General features: G+C 32.3%; 2 protein-coding genes and 2 long non-coding RNA genes across 8 annotated transcripts; 2 read left to right on the top strand and 2 right to left on the bottom strand.

Annotated features, from left to right (window-relative positions):
• Positions 1-360: 360 nt before the first annotated feature.
• LOC130721204 (uncharacterized) lies at positions 361-1,048 on the top strand. Its single transcript, XR_009013355.1, has 3 exons — positions 361-442; positions 513-630; positions 759-1,048. It is a non-coding gene; the product is annotated as an uncharacterized LOC130721204 (long non-coding RNA).
• A 2,607-nt stretch (positions 1,049-3,655) lies between these two features.
• LOC130718441 (uncharacterized) lies at positions 3,656-6,452 on the top strand. Of its 5 annotated transcripts, XR_009012629.1 has the most exons (6): positions 3,656-4,009; positions 4,927-4,975; positions 5,078-5,216; positions 5,635-5,815; positions 5,929-6,063; positions 6,218-6,452. XR_009012629.1 is itself a non-coding variant. In XM_057569032.1 (4 exons), exons 1-4 carry the CDS (start codon positions 4,013-4,015, stop codon positions 5,970-5,972), a joined length of 324 nt encoding a protein of 107 aa, XP_057425015.1. In that variant the 5' UTR covers positions 3,666-4,012; the 3' UTR covers positions 5,973-6,147. The 5 variants fall into 5 exon arrangements, 1 of the variants encoding a protein (XP_057425015.1); XR_009012626.1 differs by lacking the exon at positions 5,635-5,815 and having other exon boundaries at positions 3,930-4,009; positions 6,218-6,448; XR_009012627.1 differs by lacking the exon at positions 5,635-5,815 and having other exon boundaries at positions 3,940-4,077; positions 6,218-6,448.
• Positions 6,453-7,972: 1,520 nt separating this feature from the next.
• LOC130720189 (uncharacterized) lies at positions 7,973-10,601 on the bottom strand. The gene is made up of 3 exons (XR_009012963.1): positions 10,402-10,601; positions 9,732-10,309; positions 7,973-9,300 (listed from the first exon to the last, which is right to left on the bottom strand). It is a non-coding gene; the product is annotated as an uncharacterized LOC130720189 (long non-coding RNA).
• Positions 10,602-15,526: 4,925 nt separating this feature from the next.
• Positions 15,527-17,315, bottom strand: LOC130719182 (putative F-box protein At3g29830). The gene is made up of 3 exons (XM_057569819.1): positions 16,386-17,315; positions 16,217-16,276; positions 15,527-15,829 (listed from the first exon to the last, which is right to left on the bottom strand). Exons 1-3 carry the CDS (start codon positions 17,313-17,315, stop codon positions 15,527-15,529), a joined length of 1,293 nt encoding a protein of 430 aa, XP_057425802.1.
• Positions 17,316-21,784: the final 4,469 nt, after the last annotated feature.

The following is a 21,784-nucleotide window of genomic DNA, read 5'->3' as shown; positions in this document are numbered from 1 at the left end:
AATTCATAATATGTAACCAATATTTCGATGCTTATGTTTTTGCTTTTAAATATCAATATCAATCAATATCAATCAATATATATTAGAAAAGAACAACTTCTAGCATGACGTGTCGCTCTCACAGGCCAAGTTAGTGACATGTCGCTCTCAAATTAATTCTCACTTAATATTTTACACGTCAGCTCTTCCACCTTGGCCCTATTTGCCACATGTGCCCTTATTTCTCCTTAACTTATTTCTCCTTACAGCTAAACCTATGCTCTTCCTCCTGAATCCATTCACTTTCAAAACCCTAAGTCATCCCCTCACACTCTCATATGAGTGGTAATGACCAAGCTTCTGATTGCCGACTACCAGCTTTTGTACAAAAATGCATCCGCATTCGTCTAGGGTTCAAAGTTTGCGTTCGATTACAAAATTGGAGAGCTGGCTGGAAAAAGTGGTGAGCATTCTCCCTCTTCCTGTTCAAATTACCTCTTTGATGCCTAAATAGATGTTATTTCGTACTGCAGAAATCATGAAGGCTCATCCGTGTTGATTACTAAGGATAGATAGCTCGGGGTTGTCACTTGCATCTCTTTGGCAGCAAAAGTTGAAGAAACTCAAGTGCCACTTCGCTTAGACCTTCAAGTAAGTTAAAGACAAAACATTGTTCCCTTCTCTGAGACATTCACAGTGCTTTTTCTCATCTCATGTATCTGGTTATGATGATGAGTTTTTCATTAGTTGTGTGTTTAATTTCCATTTATGATTTTCAGGGTTGGTGAGATACCTTGCCAAGTATGTGGATCCAGGGACAGAGGAGATGTAATGCTGATTTATGGTGATGAAAGTGTCTCCCTTGGCTGTGGAATTGCTACTCATATCAGTTGCTGCAAACTGTGCTGAATGAGAAACACTCACTTACGTTGTTTTGTGGCAATTACATTGAAATTCAAGATAATGGGATTCCTTTGCTTTGTGTGCTTATTAGCAAATGTACTTTAATTGATCTTTTCTTTTTCTTGCAACTGTAGAATAAGTAGCTGCATTAAAATGTTTCTTAGAAGAATAGTAGCTACATGTCCTCAATCAAAAAGGATGTTCAGCTCTTCTGTTAGCCATGACTATTCAAGTGCTATTCAAGAACTCAACAAGGTGAACTTTTTCTTTGCGTTTTTCTGCTACTGAGGTATAACTAACCTTATTGACCATTCAAAAATTTCAGGAACACTTTAATGATGGTGTTGACAAAGAAAACAGTAATGGACCTGAACATTCAGATGTAAAGGTGTTGGAAGCCAAACTAGATTACTTAGAAGAGGAAGCCAAAGCCATTTCCTTCTCATGTCTCCATTTTCTTCTGATTTATTTCACCCCATTTAAGAATTAAAAATATTATGCATTAGCTTGAGGTTTGCTTGCTCTTGGTTCCTACAGATGTTAGTTATTTAATGAGTACTGATAGTTTGTTAGGCTCCTGAGTAAATTGCCAAGTTTGTTAGTTATTTAATGAGTACTGATAGTTATTTAATGTTTTAGTTTTAAAGGGAAGTCATGACTTTCTTGGTAAAATTGTTATGTTAATTATAAGAAACCTAAGGACTTGGTGGCTATGAAGCACAAAGGCATACACATGCAATGTCTAAAATATAGGACCCCAGGATACCTCATATCTGTGTGTGACAGAGGAGTTAATCTTAACCATCCTTGCATGATTCTATAGCCAAGATTGCATTTAGACATATGGCTTAATTGCACTTTTGGTCCCCCAACTTTGGCCTTTCTGTGAAAATCGTCCCCAAACTTCAAAATTAGCAAAAAACGACCCTGAAGTTTACACTTGGTTGCAAAATTGGTTTTCTGTTAACTTCCGTCTAAAAACTAACAGAATATTCCGTTAAAAATGAATTAAAAAATAAAGAAAAATTAAAATTGAGAAAAAAAATAGTATTTGAATTGAAATCCAGAAATACCCTCGCCACCAACCTAACATCTCACCTTCATCGTTCTCTTCCCTTTCTCAGCCCCACTCTCTTCTTCTTCTTATTCTTCTTCTTCCCACTCAACCACCACACTACCACCACTCAACCACTGCACCACCACAACTTTCACGCCACCACACTCTGTTCTTCTTCATCCCTTCTCAACCCCACCGATCCCAACATTCAAATCAACTACGAAATCCAAATTTATCCCAGCAAACACTCCCAAAAGAGAATCAAACCCAAAATTCACAAAGATCCCTTCCCCCTTCCATCTCCAAATCAACATTCACAGCAAAACCAGGAACTAAAATGACCAAGACTTCAAACCAGGAACCTCAAACACCAAACCCTAAACCATAGCCACAGGCCCCAAATTCCAGCTCCACGTTCTACTGCCGTGAGAAGCGGCGTCGATTTGGGTTTTGTGGGGGATGGGCGATTTGGGTTGATGATTTCATCAAATAGAGGTGGGGGTGAGGGAAGGAGTGGGTCTCGATGATGGTTCACGGCTTGGCAGAGGCTTCAATGATGGTTCACGGTGTGGGTTTGGTTGATGATACAGGAAGTGGGTCTCTTGCACAGAAACAACGATGGAGAAAGGAAAAAGCTTGGGAAGGATGAAGAAAATAGAAGCGGTGGTTGAAAACAAGTGAGGAATGAGGAGGGGAGGAGGAGTGGTGGTTATAGATTGGGGGACTAAAAATGCAACTCACTAAATTATGCAGGAAGGGAGGTGGGTGAGGAAAGGTGAGGGAGCAAGAAGAGGATGTGGTGGAGAAGAGAGAAGGGGAAGAGGGATTTTTGAAGTGGGGGAACATGGATTTGTAGATTTTTTATAAAAAAAAATTATGGGTTTTGTTTTATGAAGATGAAGATTCTGGGTTTTATAAGATTTAATGATGAAGAAGTTTGAAAAAGATGAAGAACCAATCAATACTTGGGTTTTTGAATTTTTTATTTTATTTTCCAGCAATCTGTTAAGTTTTGGACGGAAGTTGGACGGAAAACCGAAAGTGCAACGACATGTATAGTTGGAGGACGTTTTTTTGCTAATTTTGAAGTTTGGGGACGATTTTCGCAGGAAGACAATAGTTGGGGGACCAAAAGTGCAATTAAGCCTAGACATATAGACATGAAGGATTCTCATCATAATCTGGTGAATTGGGGAGCTCATCACAATTAGGGGGTAAGATTTAGAAATTTGTGTGCTTTTGCTCTTGAATTTCTTATCTAATTCTCTTTTCGATATTTTGATTTTGATGTAGTGGGTTGACTAATTCAAATAACATAGGGCTGAGCCAGTTGTATGAGAAAAACAAATCAAAAGGAGAGGTTTGTTTTTTGTTTTGTGTCCTTACTCCTCTTGCTGTTGTAATTGTATTCCACTGTTATTTATTGTTAATGCATGGAATGCAGGCATTTGTAAAGAAGTACAAACTTCCATTTACATTGTTGAGTGATGAGGGTAACAAGGTGAGGAAAGAAGTACAAACTCCTCTTGATTTTTTAATTTTTGTTTATTTTTATTTGACAGTAACAAGTTGTTGCTTTAGATTTAATGACTATAGACTATAGATATATGTATACTCTATCTGTTTGTTGATGTTAGAAAACCAGTTAACAGTTGAATCTATCATAATTCTTAAGTCATGCATCATGATTATTACCAACAAGGCATTGGTGAGCTACTGCCAAAGTTCCTATATTAAGCACTATATTCAATTCATGTGCAGGAGGACTCATGTTCAAGCTACCTCAAAGCAATCTACAGTATGTGACATCCATAACATTCCTCCTTACAACCTATTCCAAGTATATGGCAGCTAAAAAGTACCCATTTAACTGCGGCAATGTTTTAGGCACTCCAAACACCTTAAGAAGCGTAACGGAAAGACAGGTAAGCCTCATTATTTCGTCCTTTTGGAGTTCAATTTACCATGTTTTTGTCTTCATTTGGTTCTCAGGAAACAGTATGTCTTGAAAAGTGATGTTCCAGGCTAATGTCTAAGATCTAGGTGCAATCCATTGACCAAAGTAAATAGGTGATGAACTTTGATCTTATTAGTACTTCAGTTTTGCAGTTTTGGCAAGTTACCCACAAATTAAAAAGGTGAGAGTAGCCCAGCAAGAGGAGTTTAAATTTTGATTGTTTAGCAAGCGAAAATAAACTGTGAGGAAATTGGTTTCGTTGATTTATTTGTCCAGTGGACTGCATTCTCATAATTTCAAATGAAGTAATTTACAAATTTCTCAATGTGCATATTTGATAAATGATTTTGGTTCTTGATTGAGTAAGTTTTTGTTTTTTATAACTGGACTTAAAGAACAATTATATGAAGATAAAACTGAGTGCAAAGAAGCGTGAGAAAAGGATGCAGCTGATCTAAAAGCTAATGTTAATAATGCGATGTCTGGGGCTTGAAGAGAAAGAAAAGAGAGAGCCTGATAAAGGAAATAAGAGATTCTTTTCCATGACATAACTTTCTTAGAATGGAAATATGCTCTGCAAGAATTGATAAACATATTAATAATATAATCTGATTAATAGCACTTTGGTTGTTTGCTTTTCATTCTCTTTTTTAATGAAAATATAATCTGATTAATGGAAATATGCTCTGCAAGAATTGAAAGAGTAATCTTTGGAGCTGCCATAATCTAATAGCACTTTGGTTGTTTGATTTTCATTCTCTTTTTTTTCTTCTGCAAGCAAGTGACATTTATAACTCACATGTTTTCATCATCCATCCCACTTGCTCTGTCTAAGTTACACTTTTGTCTCATGACATGAGTGAAAATAAGGATAGTGTCTTACTTATAGATGGTCTAATATTGCAGTTTTTTGTTCCCTGGTGTGAATCTTTCTTTCTCTTCATATTGATCTCATTCTGATGTTATGTGGTTTGTGTGTAACAATTAATATTGATTTACTAATTAGCATTCTATTAACGTTGTGGTGTAGATCTTTTCTTTCTAAGAGTTCCATATCTAAGTTTGATTGGTGGTTCATGGTGGGGATCTTGATGGTTAAAGGAAATGTGTGTTCTTTTTTTTTTTTCTTCTACCCCCTTACTTACATGTCTTCTTTCTTGATTTTGATTGTTCGGTTAGAGGACTTCTCATTCTCAAGAAATCCAGCAGGGATCAATCAAGGACTACATTTGAACCAAGTTACAACAAGAAAGCTGATTTTGAAAATATCCTCTGCAAGATGGATACACATAGGAGACTTTACAAGACTACAAAAAAGAGGTATCTCAATTTTATTTTCTTGATTTAGATAGAAAGCTGCTGAGTACTAACTTTTTTGTTATAACTCAGATTGATATAATGAAGAGATTGAGACATCCTAATGTATTGCTTTTCATGGGAGCAGTATATTCACTAGAAAAGCTGGCCATTGTGACAGAGTTGTTACCTAGGTAGGAGATAGGACAACTTCATCTGAGAGCTTGATATATTAAAAATTATGAATTACACTTAGTTTAGATATACCATAGAATGCCATGCATCTATTACATTTTCAATGTGTTTTTAGATAATAGATATGTGTATTATTGCAGATGCATCTCTCACCCACTGTGTGTATAAAGTACCCATTTATTTATTATGTATTTTTGTAAGCAAATTATAAGGAGTCATCCTAAGTTGATTTTATTTTGCATGGTAGGGGAAGTCTTTTCAAAACTCTTCACAAGAACAATCAGACATTAGACATAAGAAGGATGTCTAAGGATGGCTCTTGATGTTGTGTGTTTCCTCTTTCTTATTTACCGGCAATCAAATGAATTGGTGTCTGAATTTTGAGAGATTGTTTCGATTTCGTTATATTTCCTCACTACTACATTTTGGTAATGGAAGTTCTGATGGTCTAGAACTAAATAGGATCAACTCAGATTGTGTATGTGATGTGAATCTGCGATTGACGTTGATATTTCACTTTCAATTTATCGTATTTCACCAGGTGGAGAGAGATGGATCGTATTGATTGATGATGAAAAGAGATAATTCCAAAAGAGAACAACGTCATGTCCAAAGCAGTATCATAATCTTGAAGGTGCGGAAGGGGAGGTCAAGCAGCACGTTGCGTTATGGAAGGGTAAGTGAAACTATGCTAATTTTCCATATAAGGTTCAGTTTGTCACTGAAATTGAAAGTCGTGGTGTTGTCAAGTTATTTGCACACCATAAATGTGAATCTATGCTACATTATATGAATGTCATGGACTGTGACCAGTTTGATTGTTCATTTAGACCTTGCTACATTCCTTAACTCCACGGACCTGAAGGGTTGTTACAATAGCATACAAAGAACCAGAATTTTGAAGTCATGAATCATGACGAGACAATGTGTGTTTCAAAGGAAGAGGTTCTTATTTGAAGAGAATTCAAGCAAAAACTATAGGAAGAAAATAGTTTTAGAAAATGGTTGGAGTTCAGCGCATGGGAGAATTTATTTGTACTGTTAACTATATGAGTTAATTTTAATTTGATTATGTTGAAGTGTATATTTTTATTGACTCAATTGTAAATTACTTAAGAAATTGTTGCTTACTTAAAATTGTTATTTGGAATTACACTCCTTCCTAAATTTCATGTTGTGATGTGTTTTTTTTCAAATCAATGTTGGTTGGTATCAACAAATGAAGGGTTGTGCTAATACAATTTTTTTATACATCGGAAAAGGTGCTAATACAATTGAATGCAATGCAGTAAAGAGGAAAAAAAAATGAGAGAGGGGATCAGAATTAGAAATGGTGGTCAACTTATTGAGAATCAATATCAATATATGTTAGAAAAAAAAGAACTTCTCTAAGACTGATTTGGTGAGGTGGCAGCTCCTGGTTTAATCTCATAAGAAAAAATCCACGTGTCAATTTTTTAGTAAGTTTCCCTTTTGTTGTCACATGTGCCCTGATTTCTCCTTACAACTAAACCTAAGTCAAAGTTCTTCTCTTCATCTCCTCTCCTCTCTTTCCACAATCTTCTCCTTTCTCCACCGCACCGCTCCGCTCTTCTCCTCCCCTCAAATCTCTCTCTTCAACTCTCTCACATTCTTCTCTCCCTCAGTATCACGCAAAACTCTTCGCAGGCAAACTGACTATTAAAAAATAGTGGAAATTGAAATGGAACTACTTATCTTGGAAAATAATAAAAATAACATAAAATTACACGTAAAAAAAGTTTAAAAAAATTTCACGTAAAAAGATCACATGGAAATGAACCTTTTAAATGAAAATAGTTTTATGTTAGAATTAATTGAAAATCATATGTAATATAATTTCAATTTATTTTATAATTATTTACCAATTTTTTACAAGTGTATGTACATAAAAGTATTTACTTATTTTCCGATGTACATAAAAGTAGATTGTTTGGTCATTGTAGATGAACAAGGGGTAATTTCAAACTCCACGCGCAATGTTGTTTGCCAAGAAGTTTTTGAGAACATATGACTGGAAACGAACACGCATAATCGCGTTCACTGTAGATTAACTCAGCTATTGTTTATTAGCCACCATTAAACCATCTCCTTATACGTTTGTTCATCAACCAATCTTTTTATTAGTTAATCAATTGCACAAATTTCAATGTATGCAATAAAGGTTTCAATTTAAGACTTTTTGACCATTTTGCTTAGTATTACATACTCTTTTATTTCATTTGTTGTTTAATATGTTGGAAATTCCTTATATCTATGATTTGTGCTATTGTCTTCATGTTCATGACGAATGTCAAACGAGTTCATGTTAATCTGAATCAGGCTTAGAAGAGAAGTCATTTTGTTCACTTTGAGTCGCATTTCAAACTCTTCTATTTCATTTGTTGTTTAATATATTTTAAAAAACAACATATTGATCGACGTATCAAATAAGACAAACACATTCCCCGTTGCACGGGTGAAAAAACACTAGTGTTAATTATATTAATAGATAGATAACCAGCATTTATATTCCTACCGTAAAAAAAAAACCATTTTATACTCGTAAACTACTGTAAATCATAGAATCATAGTAAGTAGTGAACTTTTATAATTGAAGAGTTTAGTCATATACTTTTAACATAAGAAATCACAATATTCCTAAGTTTAGTATGATATCATGAATGTTAATAAGAGAAAATAGTTACAGCTTGAGGAGAAAGTATTGTCACCAGCATTATCTGCCCTATGCATCATAAAGTATTGAGGCTAGCTAACTCTGCGGCTCTATGCATTACCTTACTGATTGTTAAGAAATGCTCCCCACTTTGGAAAGTGTAATTCAAAATCCATACACGGGCCAACCACTGGAGTTTTAAGTAGGGCGGGTTAAAGATGGACATATTCTAGAGGATTTCTTAAAAAGCACAGTTCAACCTTCAGGTTGCTGCTTCACTGCCTTCTGCTGACACATCTATCTAAATTTACTCCGTGGGCACAGCAAGGCAACTCCAAACCCGGATAGTGCTTCTGAAATGTGATGTTGGTCTTCATTGTGATGTTCCTCCTAAAGCTATTCAACAACCTGTGATTAAAACAAACAAAACTTTCAACGCACCAAAATGCAGATTTCCCACTCCCACTGAGGCCACTCAACAGTTTTCTAACATGAGCGTCCAATGCAGTGCAACCGTCCAATGCAGTGCAACCACGACAACTAAGATTTCACATGCTTATACAGTATCAGGAAGAATCAAAGAAGAATAGAGTGGGTTTAGAAAACAAAAATCTGATGCAGGTAGCCATGTAACACGCACGCGCAGATACGATGGTGGGATCCAATCCTACCCCCAGAACCTGACAGGCAAAACAATTCAAAGAATTCAAAAGATTAACAGATAGAGAGTTGCAGTCTGTCATCATTCAACTTGAGTCAATTCCGCAAACAAACTTGTGCAGATTTTTGTTTTTCCTTTCGGATCACTGTAAGCAGCTGCAACTTCGATCCTTGATCTTCCAAGGAGCACAACTTGGACAGCTATAATTTGGTTTCTGAATTGAACTCAAATTAATGGGGGGAAAGTGCAATAATGTACTTGATCATTTTTCTTTGTATTGTTTATAGAGCGATATAGATTAAACTCATATAAGACTGAATAGACTTTATAAATGGCAACAACAACAAAATAAATTAATTTGACCATTCTTTCAAACTTTACCAAAATAAAAAAGAGTACGAACTTCTGTGATTAGCAATTAGCTCCTAAAAAAAGCTACATATCCTGAATTATTTTAAATTTAACATGATAAAGATGGCACCTGATTAATGTGCGTTGACTTGTTAGATCAAACATAATCAAAATTGCCACAGAATCCTTGCAAGCCAATAGAATTTCGTCTTCTGACTTTCTATCCCCTGCATAGAAAATGTTGAGGTTAAATGTACTTTATCAATCAATTTTGTAATGAAAGCTTTCTATTAGCAGCTAAAAGTCTAATCCTAGAGAAGACGCTGAATAACTATTGAAGTTAGTTCTCTAGATTGTGTTTAATGCATCTGCAGTCAATTTGGATTTTTAATATCCAATATTAACATCTACTTCATGATACCAACACAAAAGTGTCAAATGCAAAGGAGGAAAATAACAAAATCAGACTATATTTATCTTTTCCAGTGTTGTTGTTCTGGACAGATGTTACCTTTTGTTATCAAGACTCACTTTAGGATCATCACAACTTGCTTTTCATTCTACTGAAATGCATTTTTCCTTTTTTGTCTAACGGAAGAGTGTTAAGCATGCCTGAACTGCATTTTTAATAGTAAATTGGTGATGTATGAATCTTTACCTCACTGGCGATGATCCATTGCAAATCAAATTGGGATCTGAATGAAATCATCAAATTTGATTCTTGTCAAGACTGGAATTGCCGCATCATCCTTCTTTTGAAAAGTCTCCTTACGTCTTGGCAGAATTGGTCTGAAGATAAGTTGGGCTTAGCAGAAAAACAAAGTAATTATGAAGTCACACACAAATAAGTCAATCACAAATTTCAAGGATCATGCACCAAATTCTATTTTAACATTTCTAAATTCCTACTAGACTTCCCATTCTCAATTGAAGAAATTGCAAAGAAAGAAAACTCAAAATTTACAGATTCAAATCCAGGAATTAAAAGGTGACGAAGTATTTTTTTCCCCTCAAAAACATGAAACATAGAAAATCAAATTAACAAAATAAAATCATAGAGAGAAAGAGAAGGGATGAAACGACAGACCTGGATAGTAATGAGATAATTTAATTCACCTGTAGTAGATAGGAGGAAAAATCGTGGGAGAAAAATGAGTTCAATACGAAGTCATACCTTTGATGGTGAAATCAGCGCAGGTTGCTAGTGGAATCGCGTTTCTCTTGTGATATAACAACCTAGGTTGAGAAAAGATTAGAAGAAAATGGGTTAAAGCATAAAGTAGTGAAATAAAAAATAAGAAAAGGGGTGTAGAAGATGTCTTTCTCACCAGAAGAAAAATCGAGTGAATTTGCACGGTCAAGAAACAGTGGAAGATCTGTTCATGCTCACCAATGTTTCACCGAAGCAGCTTCAACCCTAAGATTCAGAGCAACAAATGATTCCTAGAAACGACGCAGTCAAAATGGGATCCTTGGGAGTTGGGTTTGGAGCCCCACCCCTTAGGCTTTGCACCCCACTAAAACAGATACGGAATTTAAATTTCCGTATCAATACGGAAAATAAAATTTTGTATCTGTTTTAGTATATAATGAGTGGTTAAAAATGTGACACGCATGCTTAAATACAGTACGGAATTTTAAGTTCCGTATTCAATATGGAGAATACGGAACTTTAAATTCCGTATTTGATAAAGTGGGGTGCCAAGCCCATAAGTGGGGTGCCAAACCCAACTCCCACTCAAAATGTGTATACGTTGCACAATGGTAAAAGAAACGAAAAAAAGAGTTGCAAATTTGATGATATAGGAAAACGGAAAACCAAAAGAAGAGAAGCCAGACCTGAAGGGTTGCAGAAAATTTTGGACGATCAAGATTTTAAACCTTTCGAAACTCATGGACGATCAAGATCACATCTATAGAAAATAATGGTTTCTTACCAAAATACCTATACACAAAATCAAATTGTAGTGTAATGAATAATTAAATTACAAACTTACCCTCAATGCTGCAAAAACTCTCCCTTTATAGAATTTATAGATAGATTTATAGATAGATAGATAGATAGATATGATAAAAGAGACGACTAAACTATTTTCTTTAATTTTATCTTTAATTTTATAAAGATTATATCTAGACAAAAGTCAGCATCCGTTACACTTTTTTTCTTATATCATTTTTCTAGACTATAGTAGTAATTTTTTTTTTGAAAATATAGTAGTACATTTTAGCTCGTGCAAATGCAATGGGACGGTCAAATAATTGAATTTAAAATTTAACTTTATAATAAAGTATTATTTTAACTACAATTTTCTAATTGATATTTCAAATTTAAATAAATCAAGTTTTATAAATATAATTTTTTGCTACCGTCAAAAAATAAATATAATTTTTTGCTCCTTCCCTGATTATAAAACCTCTGATTATCTCACAAAAAGGTGGGGTCTTATATTAGGGGACGAAGGGAATAGATTTTTCAAATGTAAAAAAAGTGTAATTTTTAAGTCATTAATTTATAAATTTATAATATAAGTATGAAATATTATTAACTTTAATCATAAAATTTATTTTTTAATATAAACATGAAATTTATTTATTTGATATAAATATTATTTACTAAAGTTTTAAAAATTGATAGTGAATCATCGCTCAAATATATTTAAAGTTTTGTAACCAAATAAATACATATATATTTTTTACATCGGAAAGATAAATTGCAGCCTCCAGAGATTGAACCTTTGACCTCCCTAACCCAACTCATATGTCTCATAGCTCTTACTACTTGAGTTGTCATTCGGGGACAAATTCATAATTAATATTTCTTTCAGTATTTTGCTCAAGTGAACTTTAGTTTGGATGTTTTTAGATGTTAGGTTCATTCACATGACATTAAAGGTAAGCAAGTCATGGACCGGCCTTGGCAAGTGACTCTCATTCATATACCTCAAGAGGACAATATGGTGGCCAATGCGTTAGCCAAGTTTGCGGTGCGCGATGGTGGGGATGTGAAGATTTGGCGGCTACCTCCCTCTTTTGTTGTTCTTGTTCTTTGTCAGGATGTTTTAGTTCAATTTCGCTAGTTTTCCTTTGTAACAAAAAAAAAGGTAAGCAAGTCAGCCTTAAAAAGTCTTTATGAAAACAATTTTAAAGATCCGTGGATGCCCATAAACATGTGTTGCCTATAACTAGTAGTAAAATAATAATCCAATGTTGAATCACAATAGTCCAACTTCAACTCCTTCACATCGTGTTTTGTATAAAAGGCAATGCGTTTTTTCACAACCCTCTTAACTTTTTCAGGAATGAATAATTTCTAAGAGGGCTTATCGGTGAATTTTTTTTGTGTGATTAGTAATCCATAGCATATATTATATAAGATAAAAAAGGACATCTATCTATCTATACTATATATAAAGGAAGAGTTTTTGCTACCTTGAGGGCAAGTTTGAAATTTAATAATTCATTGTACACAACTCTCAAATTAAGCATGGACATTTGTGTAAATATACTACTTATTTTCGTTAGATTAGATCAGGGTCGTTGATTGCATCTCCAATGTTATTGGCTTTTGCCCTTGTTTCAAACATTAATTTCTCTTTCTCTTCCACATTCAGCGGTTACAACTTCTCATCAACCTTTTGAACTTCAAAAATCTTCCACCATCCAAAAAATTTAATTCACATAGTATCTTCATCTTCCATCTTCTCAAGTTGCACCTTATCACCCACCTCTTCAGCTTCAACTACCTCCCTATAAAATCTCTAAACCAAGTTTTCCTCACATCAAAGCACACACACAATAGAGAAATATCATTCTACCAGCCCTCTGCATCACCTGCATCGATTTCGACATCAAGGTATGACCCGATCACCCGATCACCTATGCTTTAGTCATTTGATTATTTCCAATTTTCTATCTCAATAATCTTCCTCACAACAAAACCATATTTGCCATCAATTGCATTTTTTTTGTCTTGGTTTATGTATTTCCTTTTTTAACTTCCTTGCTTGCTGAATTACTATTTTTTCCCTTGGCATTTAACCATGCTTGCAAACCCTACTCTCAACGAAGGAAGTTGTGGCTTACTTGATGATGTTCAACTTTAGGTATCACCTTAATGTTTGATAATTTTCTTTGTTCATTTCGTATATATAAGTACTAATGTATTTCTTTTGTTTCCTTTATCTTTTGTCATAATCAGGTTTTAGTTTTACTTATTCCCCTTTTATAGCTTTTAATTTTCAATGGGGTGTATATACATGATGATGATGATGTGAAAAGTTGATGACATATAAAAAAGAAACTTGGAGGATGACTGATTCATGGGGTTATTTTTATATTTTCACTAAATTATCTGCTTCAACCTAAAATTAGTAAATTTGTCTTTCAACTTTATTGTGCTAAGTTCTCTCTTACACATGGTAATTGTCTGGCTTTTGGGTTTATTGTCTGGATGACAAATGCTGTGAGGAAATTCCGTGTGAAAGTTGTATGTGTGTGTATTTCTAATCTCAAAATTCATATTTAATTTTGATTTTGGTGTTTGACTTATCCTTGCCCATTTTCAATTTAAAGGTTGATTTTGTGTCTGTTTGTAATTTCTTTTCTCATTATTTTGGGTTTTAATAAATTCCTTTGGCATTAGAGTTGAAGATATAAATTTGTCCAAGTTAGGGCAGGGAGGAACCATACAATGGTTGTTACTGAGGGTGTAAACTCCCTGATGGAACAAAGCATTGACAGTTTGGTTTCGATTTTGCAACTATTATCCAATAAAGCACCCAAAAGTAAAATCTTTAGCATAAGGAACAAAAATACAGGTGAATATGAAAAAAACACATTAATATACTTTATGGGTTATAGAAGTTAGAAAAATGTAAACTTTAAATATTGGATTTAAATCTCAATTCAAAGGCCTAATGATAACACTAACATAAAGAATTTAAGTCACAAACTTTTGCACTTCTATAATTCCATTCACATACACATATAAATCTTATAAAATTTAATTTTCTTTGCAAGGTACTCCATTTTGTTTATAAATTTAAAAATATAAAATTCAAGAATAAATTAGTTTAAAAAATAACAATTAAATTGTTAGATAAAAATAAAAAATAAATATTTAAGTGATGGTAAACATATACGAAGACTTCTTATGCAACACAGTGGTGAGACATTTTTAATCAAAACTCATAAAAAAGTAAGGACAAAAGCCATTTAAAATTTTATTGCGCTTCTGCAAAATAAAAAAAATACATTCATCATTTGAAATAGAATGTAAATTTATGTTCCCTTATATCTAAAATTAATTTTTTTTTAAATTCATAAAAAAAATTCTTTCTATAAAAATAAAAAAAAAACACAAATTTAGAAAGAAAGAAAAATACACACAATAAAAATGAATAACCCCGTGCATCGCACGGGTAAAAGTACTAGTAAATGTTATATTTTAAAGTGTTAAAAAATGAGTCAAATTAAATTAAAATGACATAAATCATCATAATGTATATTTTAAATGATAAAAATGTTAAAAAATATAGGTCAAATTCAATGACATAAATCATCATAATGTATATTTTATATGATAAAAAATAAAAAATAAAAAGACAAAAATAATAATCCATGTATGTGGTCGTATTCTAAATCTATGTTAGACATTTATTTGAATAAATTATATTTCTATTAATTTAAATAAAAATATTTTTCCTTTTAGAATATATACATTTTTTTATACTCAAAGATGTCAATTCAAACCAGTTTAGACCTATTTGGGCTATGTTCGACCAATTATAAGATCTATCAATTTCTCCTTTAAATGGACCAACCACTTGATTAGTTGCTGATCAAACTAGGCAAACAAACCAGTCCGGTTTTCAAAACAATGTTTCTCTTTTTTTTTTAAAGAAAAACAATGTTTCTCATAAGTGTGTGATTTCAAACAAAGAAAGAATTTCAAAATCCTCTCATGTCTCGCCAATAATTTTCTTCATTTCATCATTCTTGTCTATGAAAATAGTTTAAATCTAATTTGATTTTTGTACTCATGGCTGATATGATTAAATTCAATTATTTAATTTAAAGTTATTAAAAATTAATTAAGTTATTTTAAACCAATTACTTTAGTTAAGTTTTATGACTAATTAAGTTCAATTATTCTCATTAAAAATATGCATCCTTAAAAAAGTTATTCTAAATTATATAATTATTAATTTCACATGAAAATACCTCATAATTTTATAAATATTCTAAAATTTCTACTATAGTTGAAAACATTTTGTAACTTATCTAAATTTAAATTTTATAAAATAAGGAAATTAAATTAATTCATAAAAATAATAAAATTTTCAAACGAAGGAATCCAATTATTGTTTCCAAACAAGGAAAATTATTAATCCATGAAATTTAATTAATTCAACTAAATTTCTAGCATTTTAAATTCTAAAGAATTTTAAAATACTAACAAATAGAAATCTCTAGATCTCTTGAAGCTCTTTGAGACACTAACGTTTCAATCATCTTACAACAGTAAGAATCCATGCTCTCATCTTGATTAGCAACATCATCCTTCAATATGTTGATAGTCATCTTTCTCAAGACTTTTCCATTAGTGATGAAATAGGTAATTAGACGAATCTCATTCATTGATCCCTTGAAGTCCTTAATCTCCACCTCTCTAAGAGCATATATCATGCAATTATAAGCCCTTGCATGATCAATCCAAAACCTCTCAAAGTTAAAGTTGTCAGGTAACTCATAATCCTACAACGTGAACAGTAAAAAGTTAGCTACTTAAGCGTACACATAAAGGGATGCGACCAAACATAAAAATGGACAATGGGTTTGTATGAGATTGTTTTTCAATAAAATGGTATTGACCTATTGTATTTGATCCGCTTAAAATTTTGCATCATGTTCCCCAATTACACATGATTGATTTTACTCAATATACTTTTTTTTTTCATCCACCCATTTTTCAACTTCTCGACATACTTAAAGGAAAATAAATTGTATTCTATGGATGTAAATACTCACAAAATATTTTTTTGGGAGACCTAATTTGATAGTGAGACGCTGCAATTCAGGGCAACTATTAAGTAAGAACGTGATTCCTAAAAACTCATTTTGATCCAAAGAGGTCTCAATTACCAAACTTCTCACATTTAAGCTACGTGGCATTCGGAGTAGGCAACCTCCAGTGGGAACAACCTTTACATATAAGATCATTACAAAATATTAAAATATGAATATAAAAATATATATATATGGTAAAAACAAACTTAAAATTGGATATATAACAAAAAGAGATCAAATATACCTGAAGGAAGTAATTGCCCACAATTAAAGTACTACCGTCAGAGATATCTTTCACTAGTTTGTAAAGAAATAGAACATGTCCTTGGAACTCAATGCAGAATTCAAGAACTTCCTCTTCCATCACAAGGGAACGTACGTCCATGACCAAAAAGTCGTTATTCAACCCAGAATAATAGAAATATCTTAAGTTTGGAGCATTTACTATAAAATAACGACTATCATATCTAAATATGCACTTGTCCACGATCAACTTTCTCAACCTTAGGTTCTCCTCCCCTATATCAAAGTCATCAAAATTCCAACACCTCTTGAGACTTAAACTCTCAAGCGCCTCACAATTAGACAACAAGGTCTTAATAGTATTAAGTTTCACTTCCATCCAACCCAAAGAAATTTTTTTGAGTGCATGAAAGTTAAAGAACTCAGTTTCAATAAAGCTGCAGGAAAATAACTTCAAAGATTCAAGGGAAGTGTGACCATAAACATGTGTTGGCAATTCAAACAAGGCATTATGCTTAGTATAATTTGTAGCAAAATAACAATCCAACGTTGGGTCAGAAAAGTCCAACTCCAACTCCTTCACCTTGTGTTTTGTGGCAAAGGTAATGCATTTTCTCACAACCCTCTTAGCTTTCCCAGGAAATGATAATCTCAAAGAGAACTTATCCACAATAGTTTCTGTGTGATTAGTCATCCAAAGAGTCACAAACTCCAGACAAGCCTTTCTTTGGGCTTGTCTAACTTGATAAGTTTGACCATATTTCACAAAAAACACTTCATCAAATTCTATGTTGGATGTAAACTTAAAAATGTTTATCCAACTTTTAGAGAGGATTGAAGTTCTTACTGCTTCCTTGAATGATATCAAGAAAACAATGTTAGAGAGTAAAGAGTGAGGTAATGAACTGAGCTTGTCTGTGCTAGGTGCCATGATCACAATAAAATATTTGTTCACAAATTGAATCACGAGAAGAAACAAGAATTTTTACAATTCAAATCTATCTCTTGAGTTGTAGTGGGCATGTCTAACCAATATAGTTACCCTCTACTTATAAATCAACCCCAGACTATCACATTCATTCATAAAGGTATTGATTCAAGAGGTATTAATTCAAGGTTGAATGATTGACTACCGTTGAATTAAAGTCAAATCAGTGATGATCAAATATTATTTTTTGAGAAACTTATATGGTATATTGAATATTATTTAACAAAAATCACAATAAATATCATAACTTCACTTACTAAATTTTAAAAATTGTCAACATGTTAAATTTTCGACATGTTATTTCTTATCATGTGTCCATTATTGTCTTTATCTAGTAAACAAATCATAAATATATAAATTAAATAGCAATTCATATTTTGATTTAAGAAATTGTTACTATATATGTTTTTTCATTTATTGCTTAAATTTTTATCATCTTACTCCTAAGTTTATACCAAATATTGATTTTTTTTGAAACTACCGAATATTGAATTTGATTGTATTAAAATTTATAACAACAATATATCAAGAAAGTTGAAAAAAGAATAAAATCATGTGCAATTAATTTTATTCAAGATATCAGTGTTAAAATAATTCTATAATTACTTAATAAGAAATAATGTTTCATTTAGTTCCCAAATCAATTTCTTATGCTTGACCAGATTTTAAAATTAACTAAAGTTATGCTTTAAAAATACAATTATATAACTACCAATAAAAAATTCAATAATATAGTTTATTCGCTAATTCATTTATAGCAAAATGATTTACCCAAATAATGGAGCTTATAAGAACGTGGAAGATAAGAGGAGGATTAAAGAGAGATAGAGATCGCAATTCAAAAAATACCTGAATCACGATGTATTTAGGCCACCATTCAAATAAATATATTTATAACTAAATTAGTTCAGCCCTTTATTTTCTTTATTTTTTAAGAATTTCTATAAAGAGTAACCAATAATTCTTTTTTTAGTACATAGTAACAAACAATTCATCACATTTAAATTTTGAATTGAAATTATTTTTCTAAAAAATTCATAACCAATTATTTTGCATTCAACGCTATTCCTGATTTGTTTTTCTAATTATAAATTATTCTTTTACAAATAAAAAACAAATCATTTATCATTTATAAACCAAATCATCATGGATTCAAATAAATTTATTTATATCTAACTTAATTCAAAATTTTATTTAGTTATTTGTTTACAAAATTGCTATAATAGCAACCAGTAATTCCATTTCAAAAAAAAAAGCCAGTAATTAAAAAAAAATCACAATAAAGGTTACAAATTAAATTTTGAATTAAATTGCGAGGTTATATGGTTCCTATTTCTCTTGATTATTTTTTTGTTAACTTATTAACTTATTCTTTCTAAAAGAGAATATAACTTTTTTTGATTAATATCATTTTCAAGGAGTCTCTTACAGAGAGAAAAGTTATGAGTATATATAAATTTACCTCAATTTCACACATCATATAATAAAATAAAAAATAAAAAATATATTGACTTATTTATATTTACAATTTATTGGCACTAAAAGATATTAATTTTTTATTCTATATACTATTTTTCATAAAATAACATTAAATATATTTACATTTTTGCAAGTAAAATAATAATTAACGTATTTTATTTTTAAGGGGTAATTACACTCACCTCCCCTAAGGTTTAATATTATTACACTAACCTCCAAATAAAAATGGAGGGGACATATGGGTTGGGTGGGAAAGGTCCAGGAATCAATTCTTAAAAGATGCAAATATATCTTTCCGATGTAGCAAAAATAATTTATAAAGAAAAAAATGAATTTTTAAAACAATGTGAGAGTCTTGTTCTTATCAATATTATGTTCTGTTTTAAAAAATAATTTGTCCCCGAATGATAGCTCAGGTGGTACGAGCTGATGACATATGGGTTGGGAGAGGAAGGTCCAGGGTTCAATCCCTCCCGTGTGCAATTTAAATTCCGATGTACCAAAAAAAGAATTAAATTTTAATGAAATATTATTAGTATTACTTTTATTATTATTAGCATGATATTTTACTTCAATTCCGGTGCTTTGGTGTTAATCTTTTGTAGTTAAAGTTGTTTGATTAGTTCTAGTGGCTTTTGGGTGTTATGTGGGGCGTTGGTGGGTGCTGTGGTATTATTATTACTTGTGAAGGTGCTGTTAATTTGCTGCATAAGGATGTCATTGGTTTTTATGGATGGTTGATATTGGTGGCTGATTTTGGATGTTTTAGTGTACCAGAATTTGGGAGATTCACCTTTGCTAGCTTTGGGATATCTTGTGCTCCTTGAGAAGCTGTTAATGCTGTGTTTTATTTTACATTTTGTATGCTGAGATTTTCAGTGGTTTTGGATTGATACTCTTGAGATTTGTGTACTCTTTTTCATTTTCTATGGTTTTTTCCCACAGGGTTTTTCTAAAAAAGGTTTTAATGAGGCTCAATCTTGAGTGTGGGCATAGTAGAGGGGTGATCCTGGATGCTCGCATTGACCCACCAAAGATTTGCCCCATGTCCCACTGTGCTTGATTAAACACAACCTCATTTCACTGGGCTTTTCCACTAATTAACTTTGTTTTGAACGTAAATATAATTAACTTTAATCATAAAATTTCTTGATTTGATAAAAAATTTAGTTGGAAGTATCTTTGTCAAATCATGAGGTTCATGTGTAGAAATCACTCCACCAACTTTCAAATAAACATGTGATCCATCCATCTTCTATTGATGCAATTATATATTGACAATGAAAAATGTCTTCAACATTATTATTTTGGTAATCACATTCAAGTATTCATATCAAATCTTTACCTATTCATATTATTCCAATTTAGCCCCAATAAACACAATGAAATATAGAATCTCAACTTCTACAATAGTAGTTATTACTTTCATACCATACACTATGAACAATTATGTTGCCCTAGTACTTAGTTGAATATTTGTTTGATAAGCATGGCAGAGAATATTATAATCTATCATGCAAACCCTTATAACTCACCATCATTTTAACGACTATAATCTTTTTTATGTTCTTGTTGGTTAACTCAACCACACTATTCATCTTAGGCTTGTGTGGATGATGGATCATAATTATGAATTTAATTTTAAACTACTTATAAAATTTTTGAACTTTTGCACTATTGAGATTCGGAACATTGTGTGTGACTATTTTATCGAGCTTATAAGAAAAAAGTGTCATATTGGAATGAATCACTATTTTATTAATATTTTATGTTGATATGTTATTGTTGTCTTTGTTCAAAATAACACTTGACCAAACACATTTTATAAACATATGTTAGGATTTTAGAGTCTAGTCATACTTGACACCTTATGACATATCAACATGTTGCTTCAAAAACTGTATTATGTTATTCCATCTTATTTTTCATTTTCTTTCTTTCATTTCATTCTCCTTACCAGTCCCCCCCGAGTGATAGCTCAAGTGGTAAGAACTATAAGACATATGAGTTAGGTTGGGTGAGGAAGTCCATGGATCAATCCCTGGAAAGTGCCATTTATTTTTCCGGTGTACAAAAAATAATTCTTCTTACCAAATACAGTGGCTCAACAGGTCCTCATAGCCATTGGATTTGGATACATCATTATTTCAATCAATGGTGATGATTCAAGGATGGTAACCTGTAAAACTGGTTTTGTGAAAATACTAGTTGAGTCCTCAAACCACTTTCCCTTCCACAACAAACCCATACCACATCCTCTTCTATAACATTCATTGCACCCTCCTCTTACCCCCACCGTCCGTAGATCCAACGACCACCATGCTCATGCCCACCGGATCAGAGCTCCATAATGACACCGTTGAACCCGCTGCCAAACACCTCATTGCGCCTCCTTGTTCGCGTCCCCCACTTCACACCGCTTCTGCATATTCGATTTCTATAGTTAAACTTACGAGGTTGATTTTATGCTCAAAATTCTTTCTATGTATCCTTAAAGATAAATTTGAGAATGAATTACTTAACTTCACCTCAATCAAATTCCTATCTTGGGTGTTATAATTGAAGAAGTTGATTTCATACTCAAAAGTAAAAAATGAAACTGTATAAGCTTAAATTTTTTATATTTTTTTTGGAAAGTATAAGCTTAAATTTGATGAAGAATGTTAATGAATTGTTTAATCCTGCTTCATAATTAAATTTGAGTTATGGGGTTTGTAATCAAACTTAATAAGGCTGGTTTCATGCTTTAAGTTCAATCTAATTAACACCTTACAATTGATTAAGAAGGGTCAGGTAGGCTTTGTAATTTCTCAAACTTTAGGGTCGAATTTAGAAATTTCATTTTCTAATGTTTCCCAGTTACAATACCTCCTGCAGCAGGTTATTTAGGTGATGTACCGGTGCAAAACATGTGAAGTGCTTCACCATAGAAG

Source organism: Lotus japonicus, chromosome 5, assembly GCF_012489685.1.
Source record: "Lotus japonicus ecotype B-129 chromosome 5, LjGifu_v1.2".
In the NCBI taxonomy this organism is placed as follows: Eukaryota; Viridiplantae; Streptophyta; class Magnoliopsida; order Fabales; family Fabaceae; genus Lotus; species Lotus japonicus.
Note: the sequence above shows the minus strand (reverse complement) of the source record. Positions and strands in the feature narration are given on the sequence as shown.

Coding starts and splice junctions, on each gene's coding strand:
- LOC130718441 (XM_057569032.1), top strand. CDS start 4,013: ATGAACTTTGATCTTATTAGTACTTCAGTTTTGCAGTTTTGGCAAGTT. Junction 4,078..4,926: donor GTTACCCACAAATTAAAAAG/GTGAGAGTAGCC, acceptor GTTGTGGTGTAG/ATCTTTTCTTTCTAAGAGTT. Junction 5,003..5,077: donor TCTTGATGGTTAAAGGAAAT/GTGTGTTCTTTT, acceptor GTTCGGTTAGAG/GACTTCTCATTCTCAAGAAA.
- LOC130719182 (XM_057569819.1), bottom strand. CDS start 17,315: ATGGCACCTAGCACAGACAAGCTCAGTTCATTACCTCACTCTTTACTC. Junction 16,277..16,385: donor TGGGCAATTACTTCCTTCAG/GTATATTTGATC, acceptor TTATATGTAAAG/GTTGTTCCCACTGGAGGTTG. Junction 15,830..16,216: donor GCTTAAATGTGAGAAGTTTG/GTAATTGAGACC, acceptor TTCACGTTGTAG/GATTATGAGTTACCTGACAA.